Source organism: Cokeromyces recurvatus (genome assembly GCF_025118155.1).
Source record: "Cokeromyces recurvatus strain NRRL 2243 chromosome Unknown BX663scaffold_3, whole genome shotgun sequence".
In the NCBI taxonomy this organism is placed as follows: Eukaryota; Fungi; Mucoromycota; class Mucoromycetes; order Mucorales; family Mucoraceae; genus Cokeromyces; species Cokeromyces recurvatus.
This window is the reverse complement of record NW_026251389.1, coordinates 1,107,350-1,129,062: the sequence shown is the minus strand read 5'-3', so window position 1 is coordinate 1,129,062 and position 21,713 is coordinate 1,107,350. Positions and strand designations below refer to the sequence as shown.

The 21,713-nt window shown below is 32.7% G+C and overlaps 6 protein-coding genes across 6 annotated transcripts; 3 read left to right on the top strand and 3 right to left on the bottom strand.

The window, feature by feature from the left end:
- Window positions 1-301: 301 nt before the first annotated feature.
- Window positions 302-961, top strand: BX663DRAFT_497341 (uncharacterized protein; the record flags this gene model as incomplete). Its single annotated transcript, XM_051525900.1, has 1 exon — window positions 302-961. The coding sequence occupies exon 1, from the start codon at window positions 383-385 to the stop codon at window positions 956-958; it is 576 nt and encodes a 191-aa protein (XP_051386676.1). The 5' UTR covers window positions 302-382.
- A 2,157-nt stretch (window positions 962-3,118) lies between these two features.
- On the top strand, window positions 3,119-4,902 carry BX663DRAFT_466812 (uncharacterized protein; the record flags this gene model as incomplete). The annotated part of the gene is made up of 5 exons (XM_051524063.1): window positions 3,119-3,145; window positions 3,257-3,479; window positions 3,646-3,836; window positions 3,904-4,620; window positions 4,693-4,902. The coding sequence occupies exons 2-5, from the start codon at window positions 3,257-3,259 to the stop codon at window positions 4,900-4,902; spliced, it is 1,341 nt and encodes a 446-aa protein (XP_051386675.1). The 5' UTR covers window positions 3,119-3,145.
- A 52-nt stretch (window positions 4,903-4,954) lies between these two features.
- Window positions 4,955-6,065, top strand: BX663DRAFT_497333 (uncharacterized protein). Its single transcript, XM_051525899.1, has 2 exons — window positions 4,955-5,093; window positions 5,174-6,065. The coding sequence occupies exon 2, from the start codon at window positions 5,180-5,182 to the stop codon at window positions 5,597-5,599; it is 420 nt and encodes a 139-aa protein (XP_051386674.1). The 5' UTR covers window positions 4,955-5,093; window positions 5,174-5,179; the 3' UTR covers window positions 5,600-6,065.
- BX663DRAFT_497332 (armadillo-type protein) lies at window positions 6,024-8,759 on the bottom strand. The gene is made up of 3 exons (XM_051525898.1): window positions 8,235-8,759; window positions 7,446-8,147; window positions 6,024-7,381 (listed from the first exon to the last, which is right to left on the bottom strand). Exons 1-3 carry the CDS (start codon window positions 8,661-8,663, stop codon window positions 6,146-6,148), a joined length of 2,367 nt encoding a protein of 788 aa, XP_051386673.1. The 5' UTR covers window positions 8,664-8,759; the 3' UTR covers window positions 6,024-6,145.
- A 706-nt stretch (window positions 8,760-9,465) lies between these two features.
- Window positions 9,466-14,482, bottom strand: BX663DRAFT_427787 (transcription factor/nuclear export subunit protein 2-domain-containing protein; the record flags this gene model as incomplete). Its single annotated transcript, XM_051522641.1, has 6 exons — window positions 9,466-13,017; window positions 13,092-13,187; window positions 13,256-13,351; window positions 13,416-13,800; window positions 13,863-13,990; window positions 14,087-14,482. The coding sequence occupies 6 exons, from the start codon at window positions 14,480-14,482 to the stop codon at window positions 9,466-9,468; spliced, it is 4,653 nt and encodes a 1,550-aa protein (XP_051386672.1).
- Window positions 14,483-17,407: 2,925 nt separating this feature from the next.
- Window positions 17,408-18,479, bottom strand: BX663DRAFT_497326 (uncharacterized protein). The gene is made up of 3 exons (XM_051525897.1): window positions 18,256-18,479; window positions 18,052-18,190; window positions 17,408-17,988 (listed from the first exon to the last, which is right to left on the bottom strand). Exons 2-3 carry the CDS (start codon window positions 18,121-18,123, stop codon window positions 17,881-17,883), a joined length of 180 nt encoding a protein of 59 aa, XP_051386671.1. The 5' UTR covers window positions 18,124-18,190; window positions 18,256-18,479; the 3' UTR covers window positions 17,408-17,880.
- Window positions 18,480-21,713: the final 3,234 nt, after the last annotated feature.

Here is a 21,713-nt window from a genome sequence, read left to right as displayed (position 1 = left end):
AAAAAAAAGAGCAAATCAAAACTATACTAATGTAATAATATTCAAATTTTTATTCTGTTCGTATACACATATACATTTATATAAACGATTAAAGCTGAAATTAACTGTACTTTTTTTCTACTTTTAATAATATCTTCTTCTATTTTATTTAATAGACCTTTTCTTTAATTCTTTTGTTTATACAGTCAATACGCCACTTTATTTTGTAGTTTATGTGGCTTATGTTTATCTTTATTTCGGCCAATCAAAAATATGGAAATGAAAATTTTTTATTCAATTTTGTTACTCGACTTTTTTTTTTTTTAAAAAAAAAAAAAGAATAAAGATTAATTCAAACTGTTTGTTTTTTAATAGTTCTTTCTCTTAAACTTTTTTTTAAAGTATGACCGGTACTACCAGAACCTACAGCAAGACATCCACTGTCCCTAAGCGTCCTTTCGAATCCGCTCGTCTTGACCAAGAACTCAAGTTGATTGGTGAGTTTGGTCTCAAGAACAAGAAGGAAATCTGGAGAGTCGGTCTCACTCTTTCCAAGATTCGTCGTGCTGCTCGTGAACTTTTGAAGCTTGATGAAAAGGATCCTCGTCGTCTCTTTGAAGGTAATGCCCTCATTCGTCGTCTTGTTCGTATTGGTGTCCTTGACGAATCCCGTATGAAGCTCGATTACGTTTTGGCTCTTAAGATTGAAGATTTCTTGGAACGTCGTCTTCAAACCCAAGTTTTCAAGTTGGGTCTTGCCAAGTCTATCCATCATGCTCGTGTCTTGATTCGTCAACGTCACATTCGTGTTGGTAAGCAAATCGTCAATGTTCCTTCTTTCATTGTTCGTTTGGACTCTCAAAAGCACATTGATTTCGCTTTGACTTCTCCTTATGGTGGTGGTCGTGCTGGTCGTGTCAAGAGAAAGAGAGCTGCTGCTGCCGCTGGTGGTGATGATGCTGAGGAAGACGAAGAATAAATTATACACCCATACTATATATGAACCTTTGCAAAATAAACAATGATGTTCATTTAATTACACTATTTGTTTTTATCTTGAACATCTCAATTGCAAAGCACCTGTCGATATCTATATTCATGGATATCACAGTATCATATACCTTTCATTATCAAAGAGGAGAAACAGACAAGTTTTTTTTTAAAAAATATTGAGAAATTAAGAATCTGTTGAAGAACAAGAAAAATCCCTTTTTTTTTTCTTCTTCATCGCTATGAGAGAATGTTGCTTACTTACATCATCCATATAGTCTGTCTGTTTTATTCTGTTTCTCATCCTCGAATTATTGATTGGTTTATGTTTTGTGCGTTGAAATTGTAATTGAGATGTTGATTAAGTTTTTAATTAATTAGCTTGTTAGTATTGTGAATTACATTCCATCTTTGTAAGAGATTAGAAAGATGATGTATGATGAATAATTGTTCAACTGTATAACTTTAACCCGTTTTTCCTATGAATGAATGTAAAAGAATGTTTTCATGTGCATTGAGGTTATTACAATTGGTATTCAAATTTATTTATTTGAAAGAATTAAGCAAGTAAATTGTATTATATGTTTGTAAAGCTCCTAACCTAGTGTTGTAATACAGTCGTTCAGCTTCTTCTTTGGGTTAATGAAGAGCGAAAACAAGTGGAAAAAAAAAATAATAATGTTAATTTTTAAACAATTGACATGTAAATATATTGATCGTTCAAGGTTGAAACTGCACTGTACACTTTATGTCAATGTCTCAAGTAAAAACTCTGGGTCTTTCCCTTCCAAATAGAAAGTGATGAGATATCAAGCATATCTTTTACTAGCATTGATTTAGCTGTTTCATATTATGCATTTGAGTATATATTTGTAAGAGTTTTTAACCATTGGAAAGTTTTAATGTCTTTAAGTATTTTATTTTATTTTTTTCTTGCAGTTTTTTTTTTTTTTTTTTTTTTTTTTGCATATCTAATATCCATAGTTTAAAGTAAATACACATATTTAAGGATTGAATTGTTTTACATGACCCTCATAATAATTCTGAAGGCTGCCATAGATGTAACCAGAATACTATCATGTTAAATACCTTTTTTTTTCGATACAATAATAGGTACAATACTGAGTTATTGATTTTATAAAGAAACAGTTCAGGCTCTTGGCGAATAATTACATTTATGTAAGATAATAGAATCTTTTCATTAGTATCAGTATAAAAGGCTTGCTGCCACAGAAAGGAAGCAGTTGTGAGAGAGGAAGTTTTGAGAATGATGGATACATAATTTTAAAGGAACTACTGACAGACTTATAACAAGAATACCTTTATGTTCTATCATACATACTCGTATACAAGAGCCCTTCTGCTTCTCCCAGCCAAACAAGGGTTGTTCAACTATTCAATGTGATTGAACTTATATGAGTGACATTATAAACTTGCATAATTATATCCAGTATGTCTGATGAATAGCTAATTTTTTAGTTGCAGAAGATCATCTCTAATGTATACTATGGATCCATATTACATAATAGCTTTATCTAAAAAATGAATTTGTTTGTCCAACAGTTTAGGAATGACACAGTATCAATCTTAAGCTGAAAAAAAAAACTATATCCAATAAAATCTCTACAATCCGTTACAGATAAAAAAATAAATTCATATTCACATCTATTTATTCATTTATTTATTTTTTTGGTATATATTTCTTTACATATTTTTTTTTTCTTTAAAAAAAAAATTATTAACTTGGATCTTCCCATCTCACTCCCTCTACAACCATAAATAGGCACTTGTTCGAATTCACTGGTATTTATTTATTTTTCTTTTTTCCTTAAAAAAAAAAACCATGATTAAATCTACATGTTATTTTCTTTATTCTTTCAATACCTTAACATTCACATGTTGAAGTATTGAAAATAAAAGAAAATATATATTTATATGTTTATTTTTTTAATATAAATATAAAATGTTGAAACATGAAATCCTTACACTACATTTTTTTTTTCTCTCTTAATCTTTCTTTCCCAGAACACAAATTCACTTCTTTATAATTCACACATCACAGAAGCAACCCTTATTATTTCACTTTTCTGCTTTTTAATTTTCATTCCAATTCTCTTTTTCTTTTTTCTTTTTATCCATTACTTAATAAGGATATAAATTTTATACACATAATAAGGTAACTTGCAAAATAAGGATATTATATATCCATATACATATAAATATACATATATATTTGTATACATATATATACATATATATATATACGTGTTTACTTAATTGAATATAGATGTCAGACAACGAAGCTAACACTGGTTCACCTATCGATAGGTCAAAAAGACCTCGTTTTGATGAAGAAGAATGGGATTCCGATTATGAAGCAAGTAATCACGAAGATCGTCATCCTAAGCGACTTGCTGTGCCAGACCCGGAAACAAAAGCACCTCATTTTATTCCATCCGCAGAAGATAATGTTAAACAAGAAACAATAGAAGAACTTGAAGTTGAAAAAGGTAAATATACAATTATCTTTTACAGATTAAATAGAATAGGAATAGAATAGAAAGGAAGGGGTTGGGTTGAGTTTTTTTTTTTTTTTTTTTTTCTTAACATTATTAAATAGACGATAAAGCACGCTCGAGTATTAGTAAAGATCCAATTATTAAAAAACCGAACAAGAAGGAAATGAAACGATAGCAATTCGTTCTTTAGTAAGTACAAAAGATGCTGGTGTCATTATTGGTCGAGGCGGAAAAAATGTAAGTGATATTCGTGAAGCATCATCTGCTCGTGTCACAATCTCCGAAATAGTGCCTGGGGCTTATGAAAGGATTTTAACAGTAATTGGTCCTGTTGATGCTGTTGCCAAGGTAAAAAGCAATAAAGGCTTGAGATTATAAACAAAGCATTCAATGTGTTATATATATTTATATTTAGGCTTATTCATTAGTTGCTGAAAAGATATTATCTGAACATACTCAATTAGACGATAAGAGCAATGAGCAACAAACATTAGTTATTAAATTACTTGTACCTGATAGTAAGATGGGTACTTTGATAGGCAAATTGGGTAATACCATCAAATCGATTCAAGAAACAAGTGGTGCTCGTTTAAATGCTTCAGAAGAATCTCTGCCCTTATCTACTGAACGTACTGTGTCTATTCAAGGCACGCCTCATTCTATTCAACAAGCTGTACAACGTGTTGCTAAGACATTATTAGACCATCCTGACCGTGGGTCAGTCAATAATGTACCCTATAGGCCTATAGCAGCTCATGGTCGTAACCATCGTAATGGTAATTACATGGGCATGAGATCAAATAATAACAACAGTAATAATAATCCTGCTGCCGCTGCTGCTGCCGCGGCGGCGGCTGCGGCGGCTGCTATGGGATATGGTGGTATGATACATATGGGTTCTATCCCGATGAATAGTGCTGCTGCAAGTCAGTTTTATTATGGAGTTGGGCCTTCTACTACTACTGGTTATGCTGGTATGCCTACTTCAAAACAAAATGATTATACTATGGCTGCTATGGGCGGCATGGGAGCAATGAATGCAATGGGTATGAATAACATGGCTGGCATGACCGGTATGACCAACATGAACTCTGCTACTCAAGCTCAACAAATTTTCATTCCTAATGAAATGGTAAGATGATGATGTGTATTTATAGATATGTTATGTATAAATGTTTATTCATTCTTATTTTAATTTATGTAGGTTGGTTGTATTATTGGTAAAGGTGGAAGTAAAATTAATGAAATTAGACATTTAAGTGGCAGTCACATCAAGATTGCTGATCCTCATGGAGATGCTAATGAAAGACTAGTAACCATTACTGGTACACCTGAAAGTAATCAAATGGCACTTTATCTTTTATATGCTCGTCTTGAATCAGAAAAAAATAGATTAGGTTTACATCAGAGTTAAAAGGAATTATCCCAATTGTTAAGTAAATTCTATTGGTTATTTTATTATATTATTTTTTTTAAAAAAAAAAAAAAAAATCATTTTTTGTTGTCGTTGTCTTTCTTTTGCTTTAATATGAAAAATATACTTTTGACGTTTATAATATGGATAAGTTGGGTTACTGCGTATCCTAGTGCACCAGGAACAGTAATGTACATAGAGTGTTAAGGCGTACAAAAAAAAAAAAAAAAAAAAAAAAAAGAACAACATGAAAAGCTAACCTTTATGGTAGTGCAACATGAATAAGATGGCGACAATAGGGCATGGACCTTCTAAATCAACCTGTCCAGATTGTTATGGTGTAAAGATATCAACTGATTCGCCGTCACTTGTCAATATACATTTGACAGGTCGGTATGCATATCAAGGGATTGTTTTACTTGTTAAAGATAGATACACAAATAAAACAGTGGGGGAATTTCAAGATTTTGACGAGACTTTATTCACTGCAGTAGCCTGTGATGATGATGAAGATGAAGAAGATCAAATTGAGCCTGATTCAACTGCAGTCTTGGGACATATTGATGCTAAACTAAAAGATTGGCCCGTCAATGTAGGTTGGAACATGGAAGCAATAAAACCAGTAACTGAATTGAAATTACAAGGGATGGTAGTTGTAAAGTTTAATATATTACATGTATATATGTTTTCAAGTTGATTGATTATATATGATATAGCTTGATTATGATAATTTCCATTTGATTCCAGAAACAGAGTTTAAAATAATTAGAAAAATAGTAAAACAGCATGCTACCACAACGACTATTCTTCCTTCGAACACCTTGGAAGAACTACCGGTTATTGCTACTCAAACTACAATTGAAATAGAACATGGAGCAGAAACAGTTGTGAAACAGGAATCAAACATATTATTTATGTGGGTGTTTACCATTTTTTTATTTATTTATTTTTCCATGTCCATATGCTATCGTCAATTATCTAAACACCGTTTAATGACAAAGAAGCGTACTGCTTCTTCCTTATTACAACAACCAGATGACATTTTACTTGTTGCAACGAATAATACAAAAGATTGTTAAATCTATTTTTATTATTATTATTATAAATAAAACGAAAAATGATTACACTAATTATAATAATAGACAATATTTATTTGAATCGTTTTTGTTTTTCAAAAGTGCAAAATATAAATAATCAAATACCTATTATAAGAAGGGGAGGGAAAAAAAAAACTGTATATTTACTATCTACGATAACTGGGACTACGACTGCGACGATCACGATAATTTCTATGCCCATTAGAACTACGACTACGATCGCGATAGCTTTTACGAGCATTAGGACTGAGACTACGACTAAGGCTTCGACGACTAGAACGTCTAATAGGACTGCGACTGCGACTATAGCTAGGGCTTCGGCGGCTACGTCTAATAGGGCTACGTCTAATAGGGCTGCGTCTAATAGGGCTACGTCTAATAGGGCTGCGTCTAATAGGGCTACGTCTAGTAGAGCTACGTCTAGTAGGGCTGCGTCGTCTAACAGGACTACGGCTACGACTAGAGCTACGACTACGACTAGGACTACGATAACTAGAGTGTTTAGCAGGGCTACGACGATGGTCTCTACGCGAAACAGGACTACGACTTCTACTTGAAACTGGAGTACGGCTGCGACTTACACTATAGCTATTACGACTGCTACGGCTACTAACACTAGCGCTGCGACTACGACTGCGACTGCGGCTACTAACACTCGTACTGCGACTGCGACTACGACTACGACTGCTACTGCTACTGCTACTGCGACTGCGACTGCGACTGCGACTGCGACTGCGACTGCTACTGCTACTACGACTACTGTAGCTACTACTACTTGAATATGAAGAGGAATCACTATCATAAGAGGAACTACTAGCGGTACTGCTGCCACTATCACTTTCAGAATCACTGTCGCTGTCACTCTCATCTTGTTTGATACGTTGTTGTGGAGCAGTTCTTAACCACTCACGTAAATCTTCTGTAAGTGCACCAAGTCCAATACTGGTCCAATAGTTAATAGCAAAACGTGTATTCTTTGGATTATCCTTAGGAAACATACCGGCCAAACTTTCTGACATGTATGGATCCATTATACGTTCCTTTAAGGTCTTTAAACCTAAGAATTCATTGATCTCTTGGAATAAAATTTTAATAAAGATACGAGATGCAGATGTGGTATCTTCTTCTGTTAATCGAATAATATGAAATGCAGTCCATGGAAGTGAATCTGTATTAAAGAGATGAGCAAATAATTTACCAATGTTACGAAGTCTATTAGTTTCATAACGATGAATAGTTTGAAAGACTTCGGTAAAGCAATCAACAAAGGTATCTACCCATAAACGGTTCATTTTACAGAAACGCTCTGCCATTAAACCATAGTATTTCAGATAAGTACGTTCTTGAGAACAGCATTCAATAACCATATTACATAACTCAGGCTACATTTATAAATACAAATTTTAATAACTTGAATAACATAGTGTGATTCATATTTATGCTTACCTGGTATTTTTCAGGGATATTTAACTTCATTAATTTATGACATGCTTCTTCAAAGTTGACGCTAGACATGATTGTCAAATAAATTCTTCTCCTCAATTCAATAACTTCATCATTTGTTTTATCAACAATTTCCATTCTATCTTCTTCTTCCTCTTCATCCGAAGATTCTTCTTCATCGCTACTTCCACTCTCTTCCTCTGATGAGCCACTTTCTGCATCAGAGTCTTCACCAAGAATTTCAGCTTTAATAGCGTTGTATTTTTCTTCATTTTCTGTATAATCTGGATCATATTTAAATATATTACACATGTCTTCTGGATCAAGGTCGTCATCATCTAAACTAATATTATGAGTAATTTGATCTTCTTCTTCGACAAGATCCAGCTCTTGAATAACAGGTTCATTATCTTTATATTTATCTTTTCGAATTTGAAATAAAACTTCGATCATATACTGGATACGTTTATCAATTTCTCCCTCATGTAATACTGCTCTAAATCTTTCAAAGATAGCATTATTAGCTTTAGGGCAAACTTGTGCTAAAAGTGCTCCAACTTCACGCATGAAACCAACTGCTATCTCAACTGAATCATCTGTGGGTCGTTCTAACAAGAGGGCTAATATTTGAAGAGCAAGAACTTTGTCTGCAACAAGCTGATTAGTGAGGTGAGCAATAAACATAGTAGTTGCAAGGCAAGAGGTCTATTAAAGCAATGCAAATGTTAGACACATATATTTATACTAGTTTTTATTATTATTATTATTATTATTATTATTATTAGCAATTACCTTGTCATTTCGTCTAAAAGCTCTTCTAAATTGAAGTATTAAACGCGTCAATAATAATGCACCTACTGCTGGTAATTTTGTATTAATAACTGCTGTTGTAGCTGCATAGACAGGTGTAAATGGTAAACTAGCTTGTTGTGCTTTCATCATACTGCGGCAAAATAATCCTCGACCACGAATAAGATTTTCACCGAATAATTCAGGTATGATCATTTTTATATTTGATGTATTGACTTTGTTAATGAGACCGTTAATTGATTTTTTTAATGCCTCCCAGGTAATACGTTGATATGCTTCACTGCTTGTGTCAGTAATAGATTGTTGCATTTGACGTAAACGATGGGGTGGGATGTATGCACCACCCGCGCGTGTTGTTATATTCATTGTGTTTATTTGGTTAGATGCTTTTGATTGCACTTCTGTGCTCATTTTGCTTTTCTTTTTACTTATTTTTTTTTCTTTTAGAAATGGAATGTGTAATTTATAAATGAATATATAAACGTAAATGTAAAATTTAAAAAAAAAAAAAAAAAAAAAAAAAAAAAAAAAAAAAAGAGAGAGAGAGAAAGAAATTTTTTAGTAGGGAATTTGAAACTCCTAATAAGATGGGAGAAAAAGGTATTTTACATGGAAAGGCACTTTTTTTTTTTTTTAGATATAAATAACTCAAAGAAGAAAACCGCTAAGAAATATATCAATAATACAAAGTATGAACAAAATCAAATAAAAGGATTAGTTAATAATAATCTTGTAAGTATTGATTTATAGGATAAAAAGTCCATTATGTTACTAGAGGCAAATTGCTGACTTTGCCCCTGTGATATTTAATAAGGCTTTTTTTTTAAAAAAAAAATGCAGTAATTGGGAACTATAGTTTAACAGAAATTAAAAATTATCCAAGAAAAGGAATAATGTATTCGAAGGTGAATATATTTTGTTTATTGTAAAATTAAGTTGTCTTTTGTTGTGTAGCTGTAGCTATGGCTTTTAAACAGATATAAACGCCGAATATCTAGACTTTTCTATTCTCAAAACATAATTATATTACTACATTAAAGGGTAATACACTTTCTTAATAAAATCAATATGCATGAATATTTTCTTTATTCTTTATACAATTACTACGTAATTAATATTTATTTAAATAAAATAGATATAAACAAAAAAAAAAAAGTGTATTTAACATAAAACAATAATAATAATAATAATAAAAGAATACACAATTATTTTTTTAACGTCGTCGTCTTCTATCGTGTCTTCTATCATCAACTCGACGCTCTTCCCTTCTCCTCTCATCAGGACGGCGCTCTCCTCTTGATCTATCATCCCGAACATCTCTTCTTTTCTCAGGACGATCATGACGTCCTCTATCTTCAGCTTCTCTTTTGGCTCCTCTAGAATCAGATGAACGAGATACATTAGCAGTAGTAGGAGAGGGGCCACTACGTCGAGGGGAGGAAGGTGCATTACGTGTCTCACGCCCACTTTCCCGTCCACTTTCGCGAGCAGAATCGCGAGCAGAATCACGGCCGCCTTCACGACCAGACTCGCGTACAGTTTCACGACCAGACTCACGTACAGTTTCACGACCATTTTCTCGAGTAGTATCACGACCAGAATCACGAGAAGAGCGAGGAGGATCAGCTTTTGTTTCCCTAGGAGAACTTCGTCTAGTTGATGATGGTGTGGTTCGGTGGTGATGACGGCTGCTTTCATCAACACGTGCTGATTTGTCAGGACGAGAGCTTTCACTCCTAGATGAGTCCTCACGTTGTCTCTTTTGTGTTGAGGATGAAGAACTAGTGGCGCTCTGTACTTGATTTTGTGAGCTACTACTTCTTGATGAAGTGTGCTTAGCAGATGACTCATCAGCACGCTTTTTCCCGGTATCGTCTTTACTACTACTATTAGACTCGCTACTATGATTATTATTACTACTACTACTGCTGCTGCTAGTAAGTGCAATTTTTATATCTACAGGAGCAGGGTCATTTTTGATACCAAGGAATGTTTGTTTTGGAATCCATTTAGATTTATATTTTGTGATGAGGCCAAGGTAACTTCTTGCAAGCACTTTAATATTACCACGCTTTTCTTCTTCAGCAAGCCTCTTGACTACTTTTACAAGTATATTACCATGCTCTTGAACAAGAGGGAAGCAAGGTATAAATTGGCGAAGTACCAAGAAAGAATTTTTAATTACATATGCATCATCAGATTTAAGTGCATGTTCGATCACAACTGTAGTCTTAAAATGCCATTTGTGTAGGAAACGCTGGAATTCACTAAAAGCCAAGAGATCTTCTTTTTTGATAGGAACTGAAGAATCATCATTCCAATTTTTCTGAAAACCAACAAGATTATCTCCAATAGCTTCTTTATTATAAAGTTTTTCATCATCGCACCATCCTTTCATCTTCATTAGTGACTTATAAAAGAATCGTGAGTAGTTTGTGGCTTCATATTCAGAGAGGGCTATAAAGCAAGGTGATAGGTACTCTGATAGTATTCTATCAAATAAAGTTAAACTTGAGAAGTTTGGTACATTTAGACGATGCATTAGCATACTGAACTCAAAGCAGAAAGCAGCATCAATTTCAGATTGTCTACTTCTATGTAAAATGCAATAGTCCATAATACTTGCAGTTTGAGCATCCCGTTGTTTAGTGGCAGGAAACCAGCGTGACTTAGCTTCGTTCAAAACAGAAATAACTTTTGCAACATGAGCTTTATGACGAGGTAAGTCCTCACGAAGCACTTCCAAACTAGCTTGAGCTTGACGTTCTGCTTTGCTGACTACCGAAGGACGGTTACTTTGATAAAAGGAACTACGAGTATCTTGACACTGGCGAACCATCTCAGTATGACGCTTAATGGCTGCTTCATAATGGCTTTCAGGACAGTATATATCATATAAGCTAAGCTGCCAGAAGATAGTATAGAACTCAGATGAAAAATATGTAGACAAAGGAGGACTTGGTAATAAAGAAGGTATAACATCATTCAAGGGTTTGAAAGGAGGCCATATTTCATCTTTAACAACAGGAGTTTCCAAATTCTTTTGAATTATAAATTGCGTCTTAGGACGATTGAAGTTTAATGCAACTTCAAGAGGGAGAGCATAATCTCTAACTAGTATATCAACATCAGGCATAAACGATGCAAATTCTTCGCCTTCAAATAAAGACATTAATAATTCAAAATACTGTAACTGAGTCTGTCTTACACGATCAATTTTTGAGCATCGAGTACTAGGCTGAATATCTTGTTCAATTTCGTAAACTTCTTCAAGTCTGTAGAGCAGAACAAGAATTTCAAAGCCAATATTATTTCGACGAAGAGAGTCTTTAAGCCGGTTTAATACACGACGTGATGCACGACGATTATCCATAGAAATAGGTAAGAAGGCTTCAGTTTTGAGGAATTCAGAGCAGCTAGCTGCAGTTATTTGATCTTCAGTACAAGCACTAGCCAAGATTTCAATACCTCCCATCTTTGTAATAAATTCATTAAGAATAATAAGATCTGATACTGCGTTATCATAACGTAAACGACGCGCTATATAGCGTAATAAAGGAGTTGCTTCAATATCTTGTTTCTTAAAAAGCATACCAGCAAAGACAGAAAGAGCACGTAACCAAGTAGCGGGCATACCGTCTTCTTTTTCTTTAGTTTTAGGGATTCGACCAGGACCTTGTGAGCCCGTCCATTTATCAGTAAGTACATATCCAAGAACATCATATGAAAAATCACCCAGATAACGACAGGCATCAGCTAACATTGGTGCCATATTATCAAACTGCTGTAACTGATCCAACATAATATTAAACACTAATGTAGGATTAGAATGGGCTAATTTACCCAAATCGCGACTACAACGACGTACATCATTCTTGGAAATACGGCGCATTACGCCTTTTATGGCACGTTCAGTACGGGCTTTTAATAATTTTGTTTCAATAGTTTTTTTGTAGAAATCAGTAAACCATTCACCATATAGTGCATACCTTTCTTGAAAAGAGAAATGGCACAATACTTCCCAGACGCTGGCCATTGTACCAGGGTTTCCGTGACTAAAGGAGATAGCAGGTAAAAGAATTTCACGAAGCATATTATTACAGTGAACGCGACTATCAGGAATTTCTGAGCCACGCTCAATAATCCCACCAATAATTAAAATAAGCTTATGTATAAGGTCTGTAACCAAGTATGTACGATGACCAGCAAGACGCATTAAAGGCAAGAAATGAGTAGTTAAACATTCTACTGTTAAACATGGCTGTAAATTATCTTCCCACTCTTTATAGAAAAATACATATCGCTCTTTCTTGATTAAGTCACGAGTATTGTGTAAAAGCGCATCAGTAACAAGAACAGACTTAAATTCGATATGATCAGGTACAGTAGGATTTGGGTCGTCTTGTGTAGAAAAGGCAGATTTAATCTTTGAGGCTTCAGCACATTCGTGAAGATGGGTATAAAGTGCTTGAGTTTTAGGAGGTACAAAAATAGTATAAGCAGGTTCAAGGACAGCCTTACAAAGACGGTAGATATCATGCGCAAGTTCAGGAAATAAATCAATGAGCTTATCATATTCAGAGAGCATCAACTGTGCATTTTTCAAATCTCCAATAGAAAGTAATGCTTTTGTAAGCTCCACGACATCATTACCTTCGTACTTTTTTATAGGGGTATCTTTAGTGTATGTTTCATTTGCATCAGTATTAGGTGTTGGACGCTTCATAAGCTCTGTGTTACCATCCTCACCAAGCGCACCATACATCTATAATTAATTTTTAAGGAGTACAATTAATCGTCCATGTTATAAAAAAAAAATGTATAAACACATATACTTACAGCTAATTTACCACCAGTATTAGTTGTGATTTCTTTATTCATTTTAGAGATATAATCGTTTTTTAAAGACTCCATATCTTCATTGTAAGGATAAAGCTATTTATTTTTATACAAAAAAAAAAGGTTATGAATTGTTATTTCCTTTAAAAGTATCAATCACCTACATAAGATAAAATATCACTAAGCTTGATAAGATTATGCTTTAACAAAATGGCAATTGCATAGAATATTTCCTGAGGCACCTTTTCATACAAAATGTTCTAATATAAAAAGTTTGTTTATATTAATATGAATTTTATAAAATTTAAACTTATTATAACTTACATGATAGTTGTGAAATCTGAAACCAAAGAGTTGCGCCATAATAGCACTGGGGTTGATAGTTTCCTCAAGATTAAGTTCAACGAATTTCATGGATTGAATCCAGTCAGATTTTTTGATAAGTTCAATCCAGAATATATAGTTGGTCATAACTTGACGAATAAAGAAGTCCAAAATGATGTCTAAAACACGATTAGGATCAAGGTGGAATACGCCCATAAGAGATGTAATAGAATTTAAAAGATAAGGAATTTTTATCATTGGATCAATAGTAGAAGAGCCATTAGTATCACATTCGTTATGAATACTAGCGTTAGTAAGTTCATTAAGCAAGTTGGAATAACCTTCACCAGCCTCTCGAGCAAGGTTGAATTTATCTTGTTTATAACTTTATTAAAATAATCAGTTAATTAAAATTTTTAAGTATAACAAAACTAGAATTAAACTTACAGCATAGCAGTATTTAAACGAATAAGTCGTCTCTCAAACGCTGCTTTATTGGAGATAACACCACAGTCAACTAATAATTGAACACTAAGATGAACTTTACAATCGTTCGCATCAATTGCTTTAGATTCCTAAAATAATATAAAAAATGATTATTGTAAATAAAGGAAAGAGATTAAACGCGTAAAGATGAACTTGATTAAGATACTAAAAGGATTATTACTTACCAAAAGACCCTTTATTAATCCTGTTAAGCATCTTGTCTTTTGTTTATAATCTTCAGCAATGTCTGCTCGATCAGGATTATTAATTGATTTTTCACGTAAGATCTCCCAGAGACAATCATATGTTTTCAAGGTGTTGAAATACAAAGCTTTGGCATCGATGTTATTCTGTTTAAAGTAAGCATCTTTATCAGTAATTATAAATGATGCAAGTTTGACAAAGTTGGGAATAGATCTACGTCCAAAATAAGTTTCCTTGCAAGCAAGTTGAATTGATTTGCGGAAAGCGCTGCTACCGCCATGTTTATAAAATGGGGCATTATTTTTTTGATCTTCAAGCTCTTTTTCAAATGGAATGTCGCTTGTGAAAGTAGCGTTGCTGGTTTCTTCTTTAGACATTCTCCAGTTCAAAAAGAAAAGTTCAAAAGAAAAAAAAAATAAATAAGAAACACCTAAGGAGTTAACATAAATGCTCAAAATTTAAACAGTCACTGGTTCTCTTTTTTAGATTTCCCTGCTAATCAACTTTGTTTATTACAGATAGGAACATTGTAAAATCCCCTAGAAATATTAACAAGAAGTTATTTTTGATGGTATTTAAATTTACTTTACTAATAAAACTAAGTAATAATTCATTTTATAAAATAAATAATGAAAGATAACAGAAAAAAAAAATTGATAAAATATTTCTAGTAATATATTATACAAATTAGACTGGTCTATTCCTTTGCTAATCAATGCCTTTGATATAGGCCAAGTATTTCTTTATGCCCTTCTCATGAACATAGTAATCTAAAACTATATACAACATTCTTACTTGTGACTGAGTGACCAATATTGTCATAGTAATTTTATATGATGAATTTTTTTTTTTTTTAGTCTACTAAAACTGTCCTAAATAACATATATATTTTACATTACATCTTCTATATAGAATGGTATTTTTATTAAGTCATTCTGCTTTCTTGTATAAATAGTATAGTACCTTCATACTATAAAAATGGTTAATACTATTATTATTGCAGGGCTCAGAATAAGGATATCTAAAATTCGTTGGTTGCCGTTTAACAAAACCTATAGAAAATTTTATATTTGTTATTTAAAAAACTTATATTATCCTTCAAGAGTTTCTTCTCAAATCTAAACTACGTATCATTTATTTAGAATAATGTTAGGGCTGTTATATATAAATTAAATAAGTACAAGAGCGAATTGACCTTATATTGTCCTATAGTATAATACTTGGATTAGTTAACTTTTTTTTTTTTTTCTACATTTATATCTTACTAATTCCATAATTAGAAAATATAATTTCTCTATTAATATCACTAACTAGAGTAAGTAAATCTTTGATATTAGATGAAAATGGTATTTTTAAAGTACTATGCCGTATTTTGATATAGCATTTACATAGAACTTTATTTAGTGTTATTATAAACATTTCTTTAGATTATTACGGATATACTTCATTCTTTTATTATTCTACTATTCCATAAAAATTGAGTTCTAATATTATACTACTTAACTAACTGTTATTACTTGTCATGGTTGGAAGGTTTGTAACTTAATTCAATAAGATAAATAGTCATAGTAGGATGTATAGTCCATTTGTACAATAATTCTGTCTATAAACATATTTTGTATATTTATCCTTGTATAGAAAAATAATTAATAAAAGTCCTAATCTAAAAATATATCTTCCTCTACGATTAAATGATAAATTTATTAAAAAAAAAAAAAAAAAAAAAAAAAAAAAAAAAAAAAAAAAAAAGAGTGGTCATAATAAGCACAATAGTTTAAATAACTGCATTGCCCGATCCAGTTTGCAAAGTTAAGAGTTAAAAAAAAATCCTCCTAAGAGTCAAGAGGGAAAATGAAAAAAGTATTGAAGAATAAAGAGAAAAAATAAAGAGGAAAGTAAAATGAAAGAAAGATAGATAAAAAGGAAAAAAAATCATAAACAAGATAAAGACACTAGCATTTTTATCATTGCAATCATTTCACCAAACTAACACTGATATCCGTTGAAGCGGGAGGAAGATCTTCACCATGGAAAATATCATCCAATTCATGTAGGATTAGGCAAATTTCAGGTCAACGTACAGACCAGGAAGAGATAGATGGAACATTTTTTGGTTTTTTCAGGGGTAATAAATTTAGTAAGAAAGAAAGAGTGTCTTTGATGGATCTGGGTATTTGTAGATGGCTGTGTATGTGTAGACATTCGGTAGCATGGGCACGAGAAAGATTAACTGCAGGATAGAAAAGACAGGGACGAGGCTTTCCACCAGGGAACCAACCAAGACGCCAGCGGAATACCTGACTACGTTCCATACGTATTATTGGGAGCCATAAAATAGGAACAATCATCAAGGTTCGACGACAAGTAGAGATTGTTTGAGCATTTGGACCATTACAGAGAGTGTCATGACTTTCTTGTAAAAATTATTGTTTTAGCGATTTAAAAACACGACGATCCAATGTATCCAGCACAGGTTCACATTTTTTTTGCCAAAGAGGGTTGGAGACTAATTTACACCATTGTGAGCGGCTTGCATATGTTTGTAAATGAGGCAGTAGTTTTTGTATCAAAGTATCAACAGGTTAGCTGAAATGTTCTAATTATGTATTTCGCTTGTAGTATTATTGATCTATCTTTCATTGAAGGTTGGTTGTTCATATGTAGCATCACTTTAGTCGAAGATGTTCGAGATCCACCATACAATTTACGTACACATTCATTATGACTTGATTCAAGTTGCTTTGTATGAGATTGATTCAAGTCACAGATCGCTAATCCATATTCCATTTGTGAGCGTACCATTATACATAGAAACGCATTGAGATTAATTGGGAAATCCTTTAGAGTTAACCAATTGCAGATATTTGGTTCATTGTGTGATGGTACGTATTATAATAAGAAAAATAAAAAGAGAAAGAAAACAAAAGGAAGTATAGTTTGAGACTGTGTTTATTCAATGTAAAAAAAAATGATATAAAGATTATTCTGTGTCTACACAACTGCTTGTATTTATGTTAAAATAGCTGTCAAAGAACACGAGTCATGAAACAGTGTCAGTATTCAGATATACATCTTGTTCATTCAAGAGACTGATTTCTATGGAATATCTATTGTTTGATTTGAGTGTATGCTCCTGATATTTTTTATAGTTTTCTTTTATTGGACCAAAGACGATCTGAATCCTTTGTCAAGGTTATAAAAATAAATATTTAGGAATGATACAATATCTTATAATTGATACATCTAGACGATTGAATGTCAATAAGAAGTTTTATATTATTTACAAGATATTATATACAGAGTTTTATTTCATATTCAGGCTTACATTTTATCTTTTATTATGTAATTCATCTATTATAATATTACTTGTGCTCATATCCAGAGCTTGTTCTATAACACAGCCATCCATTCTGTGACAACCATTTTCTTTTATATTTTGAACCTGGTTTCTGGATAGTCGTACATCTTTGTGAACATCTAGCCAAAGATTTATGGGAACAGATTAAACGGTATTGGTCGATAGATCACTGTTTTTATTTTACTCAGATTATGAATGTTAGGGAATAAATATACATAATATAATAACAAAGTTGGGAAAAGTATCACAACTGTTCCTTTAATATTTTTATTTATTTTTTTTTTTTTAATAATTTGAGCTTCCAGTTCCTTTTGCTTTAAATCTACTTCCAAGGCTTCAATTGATCGTTTTAGATATGTTTTCCATGCAGCTTCTGATTTATTTTTAGTAGTAGGAAGTACCAAAGTGGGTGTAGGCTCAATAAGTGTCTGCTTGCTGATTAATGGAGGCAGCCAAGGATTGACAATTGCATAAAATGCTCATTTGAGGATCACCCTCATCTGAGATGCTTCTTATGACTTCGTCCTAAATAACGTTTATTAGTACAGTGTATCACGTCTTTTTAAGTGTTCAAGTAGCATAACTTACATATGAAACAGCTTCCCCTCTTATCAGAGCTGGCCTGACTTCAAGAGGAAACAATGGGCAAAAGATATTCATATTTATACAGTAAGTATAAAAAAACTTACTGGAATCAGTTAAGTTATCAAAATGAAGATGAGCATATCTGTTATCAAATTGAAAAGTTGATTCTAAGTTTTTACGCAGCTTTTTTCACTTTTTTCCACTTACCCGTTTTTTTTATGTTTATAAATATGCTTAACTTCGACTACTGAGCAATTATTAATACGAAGACGGACTTCTTCGTTGGTTAAATTAATTAGGCAGTTTCCTTGGACGTATACGTGCCGCTGCCTAAACCAGCAACTATCGCAATGGCATTTCCAGCAACTTCACAATGATGTTCATAAATACTTTTCATTTTAACAAAGTATGCAAAGAAAGAAAAAAAAAAAAAAATACGGAATAAATTGAACGCAGCTATTTAAATAAAACATTAAGCTCCCTAATAACAAAATTTTCCCACAAGTCACAACTAAAAATACACCTTTTATCAAAATGATGTCGCGCAAACCTGTATATTTGTATGATAAACTACTTTTAATACAACTTCATTTTTTTTTAGCGCGACATCATTTTGGCAAAAGGTGTATTTCCTGATTATTGCTGGATTTTTCCTTAAAATTCACGAATTTTGAAATATAATTTGGCACCTGTTGAATTCGAGTTACCCAGATATTGATTTTTTTTTTTTTCAAATAAAGTTGATATATTTGGCTATCAGCTAAATGCGATCGTAAAAGACTTTTGTTGATTTAATATTTGTGCTCCTCCAGATTGCGATTAAAATTTGCAATAAATATATTAGAAGACTCAGTTACCACTGCCCTTTCCATCTATCTCTTTTTTAACATGAACTATTCGTCCTCACAAAATATAAATTATATGATCGCAAACCTATTCATTTTTATATTGAAGAACTTGAGATTTGAAGCTTTTACTGCGCCACTATTATCAAAAATAATTATCATCTACCAATATCTGATATTTCTTGTAAAGTATATAAATAAAAATTATTATAATATTAAGACAAAAAGAGTCAATGAGGCCGAACAATAGTTCTATAGTCAATTATTTTATTTGTGAATTGTTAAAGAGGTCTGAGGATAAGATGTGAATCAGAAAAGTGTTAGTTATGACCGAATAAGATATGCTATAGATAATGAAGTGTTAGTGATTTTAATATTATTAGAAGGAGTGGATCAAGAGAGATTCAGGAGAATATAGATAGAGTTCCTTGAATAAATTTATGATCCGCATGTTTAATCATGAAACATGACATTATAAGTCAGCTCATGACATTGCCCCCTTCCAGGTTGGAACTATGCTTTTCTGAAGGGTCATTAAACTCATGTTGAAATGACCAATGTACTTCATGTTGAAATTTGGACTTATATTTGTGAATAAATATGTGTTAGAATAGAGTAAAGTGATATATGTGAATCACGCTATAGCATTACATTCTGAATTGTGGAGAAGAATGAAATAAGTAATATAGGCAAAATACATGTAGAAAAATAAATAGTGATGTATAGTTGCTATAATGTAATTATTTGTAACGTTACTGCGTTACCAAAATATGAAGTTGTAAAGTTATTTGGGAAAATTGAGGGAAGAGTGTTTTCTTTTTTTTTTTTGTATATGTATGTATATATATATGTATAAAATTGTTTGTTTGTATATTTTCATAATAAATACTCTTGTCCAGTTTCAAAATAACATTTAGCTTGTTGATGGCTACGACAATGTTATACGTGGGTAGGATGGAGTAGTATTTGTATTTTTAATTTATTTAATTGACGAATGCTAATGTTTAATTTTTGAATCTTTTAAAATTGTAATTAGCATTGTTACGATGATACTTTCGTTTATTATTATCATTATTATTAGGTCTGCCATTAGTAGATACAAGGCTAGCTTCATTTGAAGGTGCTTGTTCATTACGACGTGCCCAATATTTTCTAATAGGAGAGTAGTCATGAAAATTACTAGCAGGCTCCCAAGTATCATCACTTTCGTCATAACCTTTCCATCTGACTTGGTATAAGTAATTACCAGGAGTGCCCTTATGGTTGATTACTGCCTCAACTTCATAAGTATCAGTTTCAGTGTTGGCTAATTTAACTTCACGCGATATCACTTTAATATGGGAAGGAGGTACGTCTCTTGGTAAGAGTGCACCTGTACCATCAACCAATACATAACTTCCACCTTGAGTTTTTCTTTTGACAGTGTAATTACCAACATAGAGAGGATCACTCTTAGCAGTACGGTTAACATTCTTGATCATGACTTGACTACCAGCGGGGATTTCGGTTAAAATCTTATGAGTTCGATTGAACTTGTCTTGAGCAGCTTCATGTGAGGTCTTTATTTTCTCATGAATAGCAGGTAAGACAGCGTCATCAAACTCGTTCATTCTTTGTTGCAACTGTTTTTTAGCTTCAGACGTTTTAGTTTTATCAATGGTATTTGTATAATCCTTGTTTTCGTTAGGACGTCTAGCAAACATCAAGGCAAATGGTTGTGTACCATGTACGGATGTATGTGTATTATTTAGAGCTTCTTGGGTACTGTCAATATATAAGTCCCAGTCTTCAGATTTTCCTTGTAAGCGTTTATAGATGATGGACTTTGTTTTAGACACTCAGCGTTCGACTATACTATTTGCACGAGGATGATAACTTGTTACAAGTCGGTGGTCAATACCAGAGTGTTAATGTAAAGTCGTACTATTTCATTTACGTATTCTGTACCATTATCACTTTGGATGATTTTAGGTCTTCTATTAGAGATAGTATATTCCTTAGCGTAAGTGCTATTGTTAGGGATGATTTATCAGGGATTGCTCTAAGTATGCAGAATCTAGTGAACACATCAACAACTAGAAGGATGTAGTTATTTCCTTGTAAAGATGTTGTCATAGGTCCAGCAGTGTGAATACAAATGTGATCCCATGGAGCATTAGCATAAATTGATTTTAATGGATGATATCCATGTTTTGCTAGGTTAAATTTTTGACAATCGGGACAGTTTTTAACTGTGTCAAGAGCATCTTCTTTAAGCTTTGTCCAATGAATTCCTTCACTATGTAAAGCTGTTACTATAGCTTGAGCGTCACGATGTCCTTCTAAATGAGTTTTCATAAGTAGATTCAGTCTTTCTTCTAGTGCTGGTGTATTAAATCAGCAGGGCATCATCACACGAGATGTAAGAATAGATCCATCGTCGTTGACAACTTGTAAAGTAATAATGGTTTTAGGAGTTTTATCCTCCACTAGCATTTTTTTCAGGTTCGAAAAGACGCGATAAAGAATCTGGAAGTATATTGTGAATACCAGGTCTGTGAATAATTTTGAAGTCATAATCCAAGATGGTATCAAGCCAATTGATCATCATAGAATTGGCAACGGGTTGAGTATGGAGGAAATAAGAGCTTTATGGTCGGTATATAAGGTAAAAGGATTTCCCCATAGAAATGGATGAAACTTCTTCAAAGCAAATATAATAGCAAGTAATTCTCTTTTGGTAGTTGAATAATTTCTTTCAGAAGCAGAAAGTGAATGAGCCATAAAACCAATATATCTTGTTTGGTTGTCAATGATCTGATATAGAACAGCACCAATAGA

What these genes read in the sequence shown, in the direction of transcription:
- BX663DRAFT_497333 (XM_051525899.1), top strand. Translation starts at nt 5,180, where the DNA reads ATGAATAAGATGGCGACAATAGGGCATGGACCTTCTAAATCAACCTGT.
- BX663DRAFT_497332 (XM_051525898.1), bottom strand. Translation starts at nt 8,663, where the DNA reads ATGAGCACAGAAGTGCAATCAAAAGCATCTAACCAAATAAACACAATG. An exon ending in CTTTTAGACGAAATGACAAG is followed by an intron (nt 8,148 to 8,234) that starts GTAATTGCTAAT and finishes TTGCTTTAATAG; the next exon opens with ACCTCTTGCCTTGCAACTAC. An exon ending in ATATCCCTGAAAAATACCAG is followed by an intron (nt 7,382 to 7,445) that starts GTAAGCATAAAT and finishes TTATAAATGTAG; the next exon opens with CCTGAGTTATGTAATATGGT.
- BX663DRAFT_497326 (XM_051525897.1), bottom strand. Translation starts at nt 18,123, where the DNA reads ATGAATATCTTTTGCCCATTGTTTCCTCTTGAAGTCAGGCCAGCTCTG. An exon ending in GAGGGGAAGCTGTTTCATAT is followed by an intron (nt 17,989 to 18,051) that starts GTAAGTTATGCT and finishes AACGTTATTTAG; the next exon opens with GACGAAGTCATAAGAAGCAT.